The sequence below is a fragment of the Triturus cristatus genome, chromosome 9 (genome assembly GCF_964204655.1).
Source record: "Triturus cristatus chromosome 9, aTriCri1.1, whole genome shotgun sequence".
NCBI lineage: Eukaryota > Metazoa > Chordata > Amphibia > Caudata > Salamandridae > Triturus > Triturus cristatus.
Genome location: NC_140592.1, coordinates 84,898,731 through 84,913,191, shown reverse-complemented (window position 1 = coordinate 84,913,191; position 14,461 = coordinate 84,898,731). Strand labels below are relative to the sequence as shown.

Sequence of the window (14,461 nt, the reverse complement as noted above, 5' to 3'; positions counted from 1 at the left end):
TCCAGATGAAACAGAGTACAGCACGCTTGGGCTTGGGCTAGGTCTGTCCTATGTAATGGACACTGGTAGGGCTGCAAGGCGTGCGGTTTCATTTTCCTTTGTTTCCTTTGAGTCATCTTTGGTATCTGTGTGGCCTCTTGTGACCCAAACTTGTTGCAAACTTTTCCTTGTGTCTTCTGACGCTTCTCTCCAACATGTTGACTATTTGTAGATGTCATCTTGAGCTTCTTCAACTGTAGCGCTTGAGCAAGTCTCCAACTCGTTGCCAAAATAAATGAATTAACATAGTCCACGCTGGTAGGATGTAGTTTGAGAAGGTTTATTCAAGTAGATAACAAGTAGCCTAGATCCTGTACAGCAGGTAGTTAGTTCTGTAGATAAGCCCCACCAGGAACAGCCTGCTAGCTGCTCAGCCCTTCCACCAACTGTCACCACTCATACCAGTCACTCAAGCATTCCACTCATGGCCCACACACCAACATTCCACACAGAACGCTCACACTGGCTGAGCAGCTAGGAACAAGATAACATAGAAAATATGAACACATGAAGATACTACACACAGTTTGGGTAAAATTACTCGATTCCGTTATCACTTTACACATGTCTCTGAATGCATCTCTCTAAATTCCTCAAATACTTCCTGGTTAGACGATTAAGCGTGTTTTCCTAGCTTGTTGAATGCTTCCTGATTCAAACACTAGTGCGCGTGTGCCCGCCTCTTGTTTTTGTGACACTTGAGCGCATTTAGGCGCCTGCCTAAGCTAACACTGTTTGCGTTCCAGGCATTCCTCAGGCTGCACACGCTTAAGCACACGTGCTGGGAAATCTTTGTACTCCACTCGCGCTGGTGACTTTCTGGATTGTCTTTCCGCTTGGTGTCCTTGTCAGCAACGCATGCCAGCCTTACTAGTCAGGTACTCGCGCTTTTAACGATTTTGCACAGTCTTTGCCCACTAGTAGCAATATTACGACGGAAAACTGTCACGCACTGCACGACATTAGGAATCCAAATAAATTAAATTATGCCTATTGAGTGCCTGCAACAGTTCACTCACTGCCTTAAAAGTTCCAACATGTTTTCGATTCTGTGTAGATATCCGGATCTTGTAGAAACTGCTCGCAGAGTTCACTGGTGGATGCTTCAACTTGACGCCAATGATAAGAGAGTTCATACTCCGCAAAAGATGTTTCAACTCCTATTATTGCATACATCATATATAGCACAGCCACCACTAAACAAGCCACCAACCAACTGAACTCTGGTTGTCTAGAACACCCCACAGTTCTATATGATGCTCCTAAGACTCTACAGGTTACAGCAGAGTTAAAGGGGCATAAACAAGTTATATAGGTTACAACAAAGAATTAAAGGCCGAAGTTAAAAAGAACATTTTTCAAGTTTCCTCTTGAAATAAATTCTGAAGAAGATACTTGAAAGGACATTCCAAAGCTATGCTGTCAGGTACACAAATGATCTTCCACCCCTTCTTGCTTTGTGCTCCTGAGGAATCTGAAGCAGGTTTTGGCTACTAGATCGCAAGAGTCTAGGTTGAAAATATGCCTTAATTATTTACCTTTGGTATACAGGGCCTCTATGATCAAGGTTCTAAAGGCCAGAGTAAGAGTGTCCTCGGGCACACGATTTAACATTCTCCTTAGGGATTTAAGAGTGGCAAAACAACTGGCCGATGTAGCTTTCGCTTGAGGAATATATGAGAGGTTAGAATCAAATATCCCTAAGTTCTTGGCCCTTGAGCCAGGGGAAGAATTCCCCAGTTCCAAATCCCACCAAATACATGAATCACTGTAGTGCTTAGTATAACAAGCCTTTGCGATGCAATTGGTCTCACATTTGTGACCGTTTGAGCTATTGGCATTGTAAATTATAATGCCTTTTCGTTATGTGTTTCTGCAAGACGTGCACATAGAGTAAACTCTGTAAGTTTAGACTTGCATTTACCGTTGGATCTTATTTCAGTAATAATTGCTTCCAAAAGGCTAGGGCTTGATTTGTAAATAACATGTTGTGACCCCACTATTAAAAAATTGTATACTATATGTATGTCAGTTGAGTGTAAGACTCAATTAGACAACTGGAGCCAGGCTCATTCATATGCACAGATTTGTTTTTTTATGATCTGCTGTGTGTAATGCATTTTAAGATTGGCTGTGACACTCAACTGACAGAAAAATAAAAAAAGAAGTGGCGTACAGTACCCACCTATATCAGGAACATGGGAGGGATAGTTTTAAAAGCAAAATCGTATTAAGAGTAATTATGTAGCTCTAGCAGCCATCTTTTTCTAGGCCTAAATGGAAGCCCTTGCTTTACAGCATGACAAGGGTTGAACGTGGCACCTGGGTTGCGAATATTTAAAATTGCTTAGTGGCTAGAATGATGAGGTGCAAAGCTCCGAGTTTAGATACAAGTGAAGGGCACTTTATGATGATATCCTAACACCTGGCTCCTAGAGGTTTAATACTTATACCCATTTGACCCTATCCTGAAAGTATGTCAGGCTTTGCTATAAATGTGTGCTCTCTCTGAATCAAAAAAGCATTGCTCCCAGGTGACTGCCGGAGGGGAAACGTCTGCCTGATGTTTCTGTGTTCAACGCTTTTTGATCATTATATTTTGTAGGCTCATTCCAAACAAAAAGTAGTGACGTTTTTTCAACACAATGCAAAATGTAAAAAGTGTTGCTACCACCAACAGGATGAAATCCAGCAGTGATTTATCAGAATGAAGTCATAAATTTATGTGAAGTAAATTAATTCCACTGTAGACCTATATATAAGTATATCGACTGGCCCACCGGTGTTTAAGTGCAGTGGATATATTTTACACACAAAAAAGAAATAAAAAATACAAAAAAGACTGATATTGGCATTTTACTAAATTGAGTTTCCAGCAAATGGCAAGATTTGTGTCAAGAAGTGAAACTTTTCCAAACAGAACGAGGATTAGGATTATTATAATCTGTTGATATGTTGGAAATGAAAAATAATGTAAAAGAAATGGTATAATGAAAATCATGATCCTGATTTAATTGTTTTTAATTATGTAAATAACAAAATAAAATACATATGAAATGTGGATCTGTGTGGAGAAATTATGAGTCAATGATCCGTTTCTATGCTACATGCTAGCTAGTACTGAAGAAATTCAGGTCAAGTGGGAGGTTGTTCATTATTTATGGCATCCAACATGGATGCCATTTTGCTATTTATAATTAATACTGTGAGCCAATCTTCAGGATGAATATCACAAGACATCCACACCAGCATTTCAGAAATTCCTTTTCAACGTTTGCGCCATTTACCCAGGTTTGTCTCCCTTTGCTATGAGCTTTAGATTATTGCTTCCTTTGAGCACTGCCTAAAGCCAGTATATGCATCCAGCCATTAATGTATGCTCCCAAACCCTGAGCTGATTAGCTGACCTTGCTGGAGTGGTGGTTTACTGGTAGCCTGGCTGATTGGTCACTTGTTTCTAGTGCCTATCAAAAGTATCTAATATATCACTAACTTCACATGCAAATTGCGCTGTTTCTTTCTACAGCCTTGCATCCTCAAATTGCATCCTTTCATGAAATGAATCCTCTCTATTTCTAAATCCGTCTGCATGAAAAACTGACCTTGACTTAAAACTTCTGATTGTCGCCTCCTTGTTTCTTTCAAATGGATTTCTTCTTTCTTCCCAACCTCTGTATGCCTCCTTTGTCGGAGCACAGCCTTCCCAGTGTCAGATGCATGGTTGCCTTTATCTCTATGATTGTGATTCTGAAAATTGCCCTCAACTCATACTAAGGATCTCATGCTCTTCATTGAAAGTAATTCTCCTGCAACTTACCAATACCTAATCACCTCAACCTCATCTACTAAGCCCACCAACCGTCCACATGAACTCACATAACCTCCACCAATAATGACCACACCTACATGCTTTTAATTTATCCTAACTGCTATTAATTTATTCTACCATTGATCACTTTTGACCTCAACAGGCCGAAACTGTGCCAGCAGATTTTCTGTTCCCAGCACAAAGAGCAGCGGTGACAGTGGGCAATCTCAGCCTGTGCCTTTGGGATATAACTCTGTCATGGTCCGATTGACATGCACCCTTGCCATGGGTCTCTTATATATCAGCCGCATATATAAGACATAGTTGGACCATATCTTTTGGTAAAATAGGGAGAGTTTTTGCCTATTACTATCTTGTCTGTCATAAGACTTCCCTGTAAGTTAATGACCTCTCCATTGTTTGTGCTCTCTTCTTCCCTTCGACTCAGCCAGTGTGATAATATCTGTTTTGTTAAAAAAAATCCTGCTTTGGAAGGCAATCTAGGTTCGCTGCAATCCTGTAGGATGTGTTGTTGCTATTGGAGCTTAGTCCGCTTCAGCTCATGGAGATTGTCATTTTGGTATTGTTCCTCAAGTTTAAGGACATCCTCTCCCAAGGGGGCAGTTTCTTTTAAGGTAAAGTATGTATCATATGGCCTTGCTTTTTGTTTTAAGGGCACATCACAATATCAAAAGAGATTCAACTGAGTCCCTACTATTGCAAAGCTATATCACTAACTCCTCCTATAGTTTCCATAATGTCCTCTTTAATGAACGAATGGGAGATATATAGAGCACACAGCTACTCTGAGGAGTGTGCCTGTGCTATTAAGCAGAGCCCATGGTATGCACCCAACTATACAAGACCGTACTGCCCCACAGAAAAGAGCCAAGTTTTACGTTTTTTCAGAATATGGCCGCAGAAAAGATCGGGCGGAGTTCGCATGGGAGCTCATTCCATGCTTTAGCAGCACGAAAGGAGAAAGCTTAGCCACCCTGTCAGACACGCTTGACACTAGGGATTGACAGGAGTGAAGCAAAAGCAGAGCGCAGCTTTCTGGTGGGAAGGTAGTGGACAAAACCCTTCGCCATATAACCAGGGCTGGAAAGATACACCGCCCTGTGAACCAGAACCAGAGCTTTGAATAGAATCTGTTTCTTGACGGGTAGGCCGTGGAGAGCTTTCAGGGCCAAAGAGGTCGAAGAGCGTGTAGGTAAATGCAGAAGAAGCCTAGCAGCTGCATTTTGGACCACCTGCAGACGATTCACCAATACAAGTATTTCCTCTCCAGCTGCCCAACTCTTTAAATGGCCTGCTATATGGTAATTTAAATGGGAGCATGAAGTAATACACAACACTCCTAGATAAGGCAATTTGAAAACTAAGTATATGTCTGTTGCATATGTTACTGACTCCCTGCGCAAGACATCTGATATAAAGACATAGCAGCCTTGTGGATTAAGCCATGTTTGAGATATTTGCAGAGGGAATTGATGTTTGAGCAGTATCACTTCTTCCCTGGAGCCATAGGCGAAGCCTGCATTGAACCAGATCTGTATTGTATTCGGTCTATCCAGGAATTTACAGTTGTTACTAAGTAGATGTGTCTCCTTTAGCATCAAGACTTCTGGAAAATGCTGTTTGGCTATTTTTGAATGGACTATACCCAGGTCATATTGTTTAGGGTGATAGACCGCATGTCTTAATTTCTATTTTGTCTTCGATCCAAGAGGGCTCCACTTTCCTTGTGCACTAGCTCATGACTGCAAGTTTACAGTAAAAAATACTTAAGTGAAAGAGGAATTATCTGCTGACTCATGAAGACTTGCACCCACACAGATGTATACATGATGCATTAATGCAGAGGTTCTCCTGTTAGGTTGAATGCTGTAATGCAATACAGTAAGCTTCAAGCTCAGCTTGTATTGCCAGCCAGGTTTCCATAACAAAAACATACACATTTGCAAAATCCTATATTATTGTATATTCCCATTTCTACCAGAATGTTCCTTGATTTACTTAAATATTAAAAATGCTTGTGGTGGTATCCTTTTCCCTACACTCCCACGAAGTTTGGCGGTGTTCCATTCCCCTTCCCATTCTGAAAAAAAGTTTTGCTCCAACTCTGCCTAAAGTAAACCTCTGACCATTTCCCTAGTGGGAAGGTTTGGGAGAAGTTTGTGAATTGCCCCAAAATGGTGTATGGGTGTTTAAAAACTGTCTAGGCTGAACATTCCGTGAACTGGCTACTCCCCATCGCATGCGTGAGATTTACCCTAGACTTAATATTACATTATCATGGGGTAATAGGTGGGAGTGAATTACATTATGATTACCTGATAGAGACTTCTAGCCCAGGATTCCTTACCTTATAATATTCCCCAGGCATCAAACTGGATCTGGAATTTTTTTGAGCTGTCTCTTTGCATGCTAGTAGGTGGTGTCGTTTGACTCTGCGTGGCGACGTCCGTACCAAAAGTGACTTGCTCGGTTCCTCTAAAGGCCCAACTCTAGTGCCCTGACCTGACTTTGCTCTTTCCCGCTCCATCAGCACAGATCCGAGCGAGCTCTCCTCAATCCTTGAATTCCACTGTTTTTTTCCCCATGTACTATTTGTGAAAGAAGTCCCGGGACAGCTCTCGGAAGCGCTCGCGCTTGTCATTGCTGCAATCCTGGATTTCTTCAGGTAAGTTCCACAAGAAGAAATCGAAGATGTCGAAGAGCTTTGTGACGAATTCAGGTCCCGCTCTCAGGTTGTTCTGATGGATTCGGTTGTTCTGGTGGATTTGGCGCATGACACTGGGTCAGCACCACCAGTTTGCCGGAGCATCCGGCGCCTAACTTTGAGAGTTTTATGAGGCCATGAGCCTCTTTTTGTGTGTGTGTGTGTGGGGGGGGGTGGAGGGTCGAATCCCTCTAGAACACCTTCAGGCCCCATGGGTTCAGGAAAGACTCTGACTGGGGCTCTGTTGGTGGGTCCACCCTCTGTGGCGTTCAGACTCTCAAGAACCATTGGTGGATCCAGACAGGACATGGCTGTGACTTCGTGACCTCCTCTGACAACCGTTCCATTGGCGCTGGGAATGGCGCCACCAGCGCTCATCGACGATGTCAGTTCCAGTGCTGACCAGGTCCACACGGCCTGAATTGGGATTAAGCCCTCTTGCACGAAAGGGCACTTTTCGGAGCACGAATGGAGGGTACTTGAGGATTCCACTGGCTGTTCTGCCCCACCAGCAGAGTCCATGACTGACAATACCTGTAATGAGGTCATGACCAATGCCAGTGTTCTGGAGACCTCACCAGACACTGGCAACTCTTCTCCTTCCATGGTAGATGAGGAGGAGAAGGCTTCTATTGCAATAGTGGTCAAGAGGGCCGCTGAGGTCGTGGACCTTCAACTGCCCATGGTTGAGGTCAAAACCAATATCTTGACTGAGATGCTCCAACCTGGGGTATACCTCTCAGAACACTACTCCCCTTTTAATGAATCCCTCACTGATGTCCTGCTTGGGGACTGGGCAGAGCTCTGAACTGGCACTCTTGTGCACAGGACTATCTCCCACTGCCATTGCCTGCACCCTAGACACACCCTTCCTGTCCTAGCATCCCACACCTTTGAGAGGCTGGCAGTCCAGACCTCAACTTCCAGAATCAATCCTGGCATGCTCCCTTCCACACCACCGAATAGTGAATCCAAGAGGTCGATACCCTTGTAAAGAGAATTTTCTCTGCCACCAGCCTTGCACTGCGGTCTAGTATTGCGGGGCTTCTTGGTTTGAGTATCGCCTTAGACCCATCACCTTTGAGGTAATGTTTGAGTATTGAGTCCAGATGTGAGAAATCTGCAAGTAGAAGTCGTTTTCAGAAGAAAAAGTTGCTTATATTTGGCACCATTCTTTCTGATTGACCCTCTGTCTACATGAAGTTCCCTCTGCAATCTCACCCACCTCTGTGTTCTGAGGAGTGGCCATGGAATTTTTAACAATATTTCAGGATCGTTTTGGTACACTGCAACTGCAATCTGGGGCCTGGAAGATATCCAGGAGGTGAGTAATCTGCTTGTAGATAGAGTATCCACCAGAAATGTTGTTACCGAAAGTAATTAAGTTGTTCATTGCGACATGAGAAACTCATGTGGACACTAAACTATGCAAAACATCAGGTGTTTATTGCCTTTTGATAATCCTAAATTTTACTACTGAGCAGCGTAAGTTCTGGAGAACAATGCAACTAATCAGCAGCAGTGTTGTTGAACCCCTCTATTTTAACCTTCACTTGGAGGAAAAATTAGTTTGGTGTTTTTTTCAGTGATCTGTAGGTTCAGCTAAGAAAGTCAGACTTAAGCGTGCATACAAGGCATACGATATAGAAAGTATACTCCGTTAATGGGGACTCTGTCGACTGAGAGAATGGCGCGTTATTGAAAATATATATCGATGTAAGAATTTGAACATGTCCGTATTCAGAAGTGTGTACATGAAAGTGGTTCATGGCCCTTTTAGAGATGAGTATTGGGCCACTACTAATAGAAATGAGGGAAAATAGAAACCCCAAGAGTTCGTTTTATGACGGTAGTCACTGTAAACTCATCTTATTCATGAGTGTATAGATGCAAACAGTGCATCAAAATCCCACATTTGTCTGTTTCAACCTGCGACAAGAGAGTAAAGGAAGTGACCACATTTCTTTCGCCTTTATCTGCTAAAGATATCACCCAGTAAAACATGAAATTTAAAAGTTATGTGACTTGGATTTTCTGGATTCATCAGCTTATGATGCACAATTCAATTAAAAACCGCCTTTTGAACTTGTCGTGACACATCTTGTATCTAGGCTCTAAATGTTATCCAAGTAAATATAAAATGAGAGCATAAGTAGCCAGAGTATTATTTGCAGCATGTCCAGTCAGTCTGGTCTAGCAGGAGAGCACTCATGGGGCATTGTGGTTAATTCAGTTTAAAAAAGGGGTGAACTGTAATACGCTGGATAGTAATAGAGGATCCTTTGGCATTTGAAATTGACTATTTTATTGTAACCAGGAATTTGATTGGCCCAAATCCTCTTGTCATCACTCAGTGCTGTTGCGATTGGGAAAACAGAGTTTTTATTTTGAAACCAGGAGCTAGGATAAATGTACCAGCACTTGTTTAGGACTTCGACCAAAGGTATACTGGTTTTAATTGATTTATTTTTCAGTTGATTTTTTTGCACTTACAATAATTTATTCTGCCTATTATTTCCGAAAAATTACCTTGAAATTACTTCTGTGCCTCCCATCATTTTTCATGGAAATGTTCTTAATTTGTACTTGAAATGTGCAGGTCTAGTTTTTTTCAGAAGCGAGCAACTCCGTATTTCGGAACCTGTAAGTGATCAAGGGAGAGCTCTAGTGTGTTATACTCACGCTTTGTGGTCAGGTAGTGTGATTCACTTTCACATTTGACAACAAGGACTAACATATTCAAATTTATAGTAAGCTTCAAAACATTACTTACACAACCTGGCACCATGGTTTGTTAACCGTTTTTTGTCTACCTGTTGTCTAGGTCATGGAGTCCTCAGGGAGTCGAAAGTTGAAATATCGGTGGGACAGCATTCCTGATGTTTCTCCTAACAAATGCATCAAATATAGTGGCGTCCCTGAGCCCGACTTCACTACGGGCCACTTCCAGAATGGCCAAGATCGCACATACCAGTCAGAAGACGTCTTATTGAAAAGACTAGGAGAGAAACCGGGAACCTTGGATTCAAGTGAAGCTTCCAACAAAATAAAATCTGAAATGGAAAGTGAACATTGTGCATTTCCACGAGGCTCTGCTCATAGCTTGGCCCATCATTCAGTGAATGCAAATCCTTGGCGTGTAAAAAAAACGTTAACCCCTCTTCGAAAAACCTTGTTCCCTAAACAGCGTGGTCACTCGCAGCGTGTGGAAGTGGCTCATGCCCAGTCTGAGCCTTCCATCAGTGAGGTAAGAGGTTTAGTTTTACACATAGTTTATAGTGAAGGACAAGAAAGTCTTAAGAGTGGAGGGCCTCTGCCGTTTTGAATAATGCTGCTATTTACATCTGCGATTTAGGTTTTACAAAATGTGTTTACCAGAGCCCTAGATTGCTTCCACATACCACATTCACAATTACCCACTTATTTATTTCACTTTTACCTTGCTCTTGCCCCTTGTGGTTGGCACAGTATGTCAAATATCCGCAAAAAAAAGTTAAATGCTACACACAGAATACACTACTGGTGTGATATGCTCCTTTTCAAAACCTATTACATGTATTATCCAGTGGCAGAACCCTTGCAATAGTTGTCCATGACTCATCAGTTTTCCTCTCTACCTCTGAAATAGCCCTTTCTACTTCTTCCCTCTGACCTGAACTTTGATATCTTGGTATGTGATGACTGAATTTCTTGTGTCCTTGTAACCTTTCACAATGGCCTTGCATTTTCAATGTAGCTTGTAATTTTTGCGTCACCTGTGCTGTACTTCTCCGTACCTCACTGTCCTCACAAGCACATGACCTGGCTTCTGGCTTACTGGGGACTTAGTACCTTCTTTTTTTCTCACCCCTTGCCCTTCCCAGACGTAGACGGATAAAGTCACTTCTGGGACTCGCCAACCTGTAACCTGGCCCCTAGGTTCCTACTGATTTGTGGCCTGGCTCCTGGGCCCAATAGTCACTTTTGTCCCTTGGCCCTCAGTACACCTTTGCCCCCTAACCCACTGGTCACCTTTTCCCCTGGCACATCGGTGACCCTGCATGACCGTTCCTTGACCCACAAGCACCTCATCGATTGCTTTGTCCTTGCCAACATACTGCCAGACACTTTTTGAGACTGACTACTTTTGGTTATAGTATGATTGACCTCTTCAGTGGTAATACTAGCTACTTCAAAAGGAGTATGAGACACATTGGACTGAACGGACATTGCGTTGTCTGAAGGTTGTCTCAGTTTTGGTCCTAAATCTTCCATATGCTCGAGCCGAATGGTTCTACCTGCACAGACTAAACAGTGACATTTAATTATTAATTGGTTGCCCCTTAAATGAAAAACTTCAGTACCTTTCTTGCTTGGGTCTGTTCTTATATATATTCAGATAGCAGCATTCAGTGATTGAAATTCTGGTTTCAATGTGCAGACAGTTTTGCCAAGTAATGTAGACGCAATTCTCACATGGAATATTAATTTCTTCCTATACTAACTGATCAGAAACAAAGGACTAACTTCCATATGTCACTCACATTAACTTCTGTACGTGCCTGGGGGTACTCCATATATGGGGTGATAGTTGTTTAATGACTCAATCTTGGAATGACATTTTAAGAGTCCAGTTACAATGTGCATGTGGCTCGCTGTATTATATGTTCACCACGAACTCTTTACCATCACTCTTCAACACAATCCATTTTCGGCAGTCTCCCACCTCAAAGGATGCAGCTTTGGTCAGAGGGAGTTAATGGACTTCTCCCCACTTTCATGCCATTCTCCAGGTCTTATGACTTTCAGCGATTACTGGGAATATGGTAACTATTGTTTACCACTGGTGTTTTATGGCTTGGGTGCTGTTGCACTTCTCTTTGGGTACAGAGTATTTTGTTCATGGTCTTCGATCGCCAACAGGAGCATGATTGAGCAGCCTAGGCCTGCTTTAGTAGAGAATGAAGGTTTACAGCTCAGACAGAGTGTGACACGAATTGCTATGCCTTTAAAAGACTGTCTTTTTATAGCAGCAACATTCAGAAGAGAAAACATTAAAATGCACATAAAAACAGAATATTTTCTCTTCTTTTGAAAGCATTATATAACTACATACAATTCTGTTAGACTTGTGCAGTAAGGTACTGTAATTCAAAATAATGTTCCTGTTTATTGACAGTTTAATCCTATTATTGGTCAGAGATTGCGAGTTCGCAACAATTTTGGTAAATCTTTGGGTCTCCATAATTTATTATGGGCAGTCTCAGAATCTGAATTAAGATGCCTGACAAAATGTTACATTTGTTTGAAACCTGCTGATATGTGTCAGTTTGTCCTTGTTTCTCGGCTGTCCATTGTACAAGAAGGCACAACTCAATATGTTTGAGCCCAGCTGCTCAGCCACCTTCAAATTTCACAAATCCCAAATAACCACATTCTGAAGAACTGGGATTAGTAGGAGTCGTGACAAATTGTATGCAGTCCCTCCTAAATGAGACTGCCTAATTTCCAACAAGTGCCTCCAGCCCATTCCTAAGGATGAGGACTAGGACTCAAAGTGGGTCTTTGAGGAGGTAGGAGTTATGTCAAGGGGCTGGTTGTGGACCCAGAGGATCTGAGGCACCCACCAATTATCCATAGGCAACTTGCACACCTAATATTTAAGATGCCTCACTACACCTTTACACCACTAAATATCTCTGGAACGGTATGTTGTGGTGGTTTAAAAGGTGTGGCCACCCTAAGTCAACCCAAGGCTATAGGACAAGGGAGAAAGTCCCTTTGTCCCCCCCTTATGCTGGAAACAGATTGACAAAGGGTCCTACAAGGTCCGACTCGCCAAAAGGCAGTGGTAGGTTTGCCAGAGTTGCTATTGTTTAGTGGTCCTAACACATCCTTGCCATTTTCTGATGTAGATCGTCACAGGCCATGTACACTGGATTGTAAGGACCATATGCTTCCTTGGCATTATTTTTGACTTCTGTCCTCTCTGCCGACTTAAGCCAGCATATTGCTGCTCTTGTATTTAGATCCAGGGCGCTCCTCTTCCAGGGTATGAAGCTCTAATTTTCTCAGCAGGGCTTCCCAATATTCTTAGCTTGGTCCTATCATTGAGTACAACAGTAGCACACTCTTGGATGGATGCATTCTCTGAGCAAGGATGCAAAGCATCTTGGTGGGATGGAAGCATCCTAAAATACAACCCTTTATAAATTAACTTGGACCAAAGCTGTACATAATGGTATGCTCACTCTGAGCTAGTCTTTGTGTGTTAGTTATTCTCTTCCAGGTAATCCTCAACAAAGTAACAAGCTCTGAAGGGTCCTGCCCACGAGTGGGATCCTGAAGCACTTTGCAAAATAAAAACCTAAATGTAAGTTATCGTGAGAGTGTGTGTGTGTGGGTATGTATCTTTATACATGTTTGTGTGTGTGTGTGTGTATATATATATCTACTGGCGGTCGCCAGTAGATGGTTATAGTTAGGACCGTGTTTCCATAGGAAATCTGAAAATTCTATTTTGAATAACTCTGGCACCGGTTGACGAATACTCACGAAATTTTCAAAACAAATGGGGCGCTCCGCTCAGCTCCTACCCTGAAAGTCTCGGGGTGATTCGTCAAGCGGGGGCTGAGAAAAAAGGGGGGTCCCAAAACGCGTTTTCCCCATGCATTTTCCCATAGGACCTTTAGTCGAAGGTACAGCCCGAACGGCTGAACAGAATTACTTGAAAATTGGCAAAGAGGTAGTCCTCAGGTCAGGCATGTGCCTTTTGCATATATGGTGTCAATCTGTTCAGTAGTTCCTGAGAAAATTGCAGTTAAAAGCACATAAATATCTATAAGCGCGCATGGTGCGCACACCTTAACGTGCGCGAGCGTAATTCTGATTGGTGGTTGCATGTCAGTCAACGTTCGAATCGGTAGAAATCAGAAAGTGTCGGCCGCCATTTTGTGTGTTGTGTGTGTAACAGGGAAAAAGAAAGGTGGAGAACGTGAAAAGGGGGCAGGGTAGAGCGTTCCTGACCCCCTAGCCTTTGTCAGGGGGTCCCTGAAGGACCCCGAAGGGTGAAAAAAAAAAATATTTTTTTTTCAAAAAATCGCGGGGTGCGTGCACCGTGCGCGCACGGTGAAAAACCAAAACCTTTAAAAAAACAAAAAAACATTTTAAACGAGTGTAAAATAAATATATAAAAAATATAATAAAACATACATAACTTAGCATTTCAAAAACCTTACAAATTCACTTAAAAAACCATATGTTTCACACACGTTATAGTTAGGAATTAGCATTTAAAAAACCTTGCAAATTCACTTAAACCATAGGTTTCACACATGTTATAGTTAGCTGGACATTTCACTCGTAAAAAACCATTGAAATTCCACCGTTATAGTTAGTTCAGATAACTATAACTCGCGCGACCGCCACTCTATCACAAGGATGATGTCATCAGTGATGTCATGAGTGATGCCACTGACCATGTCATGAGTGATGTAATATGTGACGTCATCAGCAGTGGATTGCGGGCGCGCGACTTATAGTTATCTGAACTAACTATAACGGTGGAATTTCAATGGTTTTTTACGAGTGAAATGTCCAGCTAACTAGAACATGTGTGAAACCTTTGGTTTTTTAAGTGAATATATATATATATATATATATATATATATATATATATATATATATATATATATATATATATATATCCAGAATCTCTTTAAACAAAGAGAAAGTAGGGTCGCACTCCGCAAAGTATGAGAGATATATTTATTTTATCCCAATTAAATTGTGCAATCAATCCATAAACAAAGCGACGCGTTTCGGTCTTGCCACAAGACCTTGCTCACGATACTGTGGCCTGGTTCACGTGTACAATTAATAACAGTTTTTTTGAAAAAAACACAAGCATT

At 42.0% G+C, this 14,461-nt stretch overlaps 1 protein-coding gene across 1 annotated transcript in view; it reads left to right on the top strand.

Moving 5' to 3' along the window:
• Positions 1 to 14,461, top strand: part of TATDN2 (TatD DNase domain containing 2) — a 536,295-nt gene that overhangs the window by 114,317 nt on the left and 407,517 nt on the right. Inside the window, exon 2 of the mRNA XM_085624475.1 lies at positions 9,397 to 9,819. Coding sequence (XP_085480601.1) covers positions 9,400 to 9,819 — 420 coding nt within the window. The 5' untranslated portion in view covers positions 9,397 to 9,399. The remainder of the gene's footprint in view (positions 1 to 9,396; positions 9,820 to 14,461) is intronic.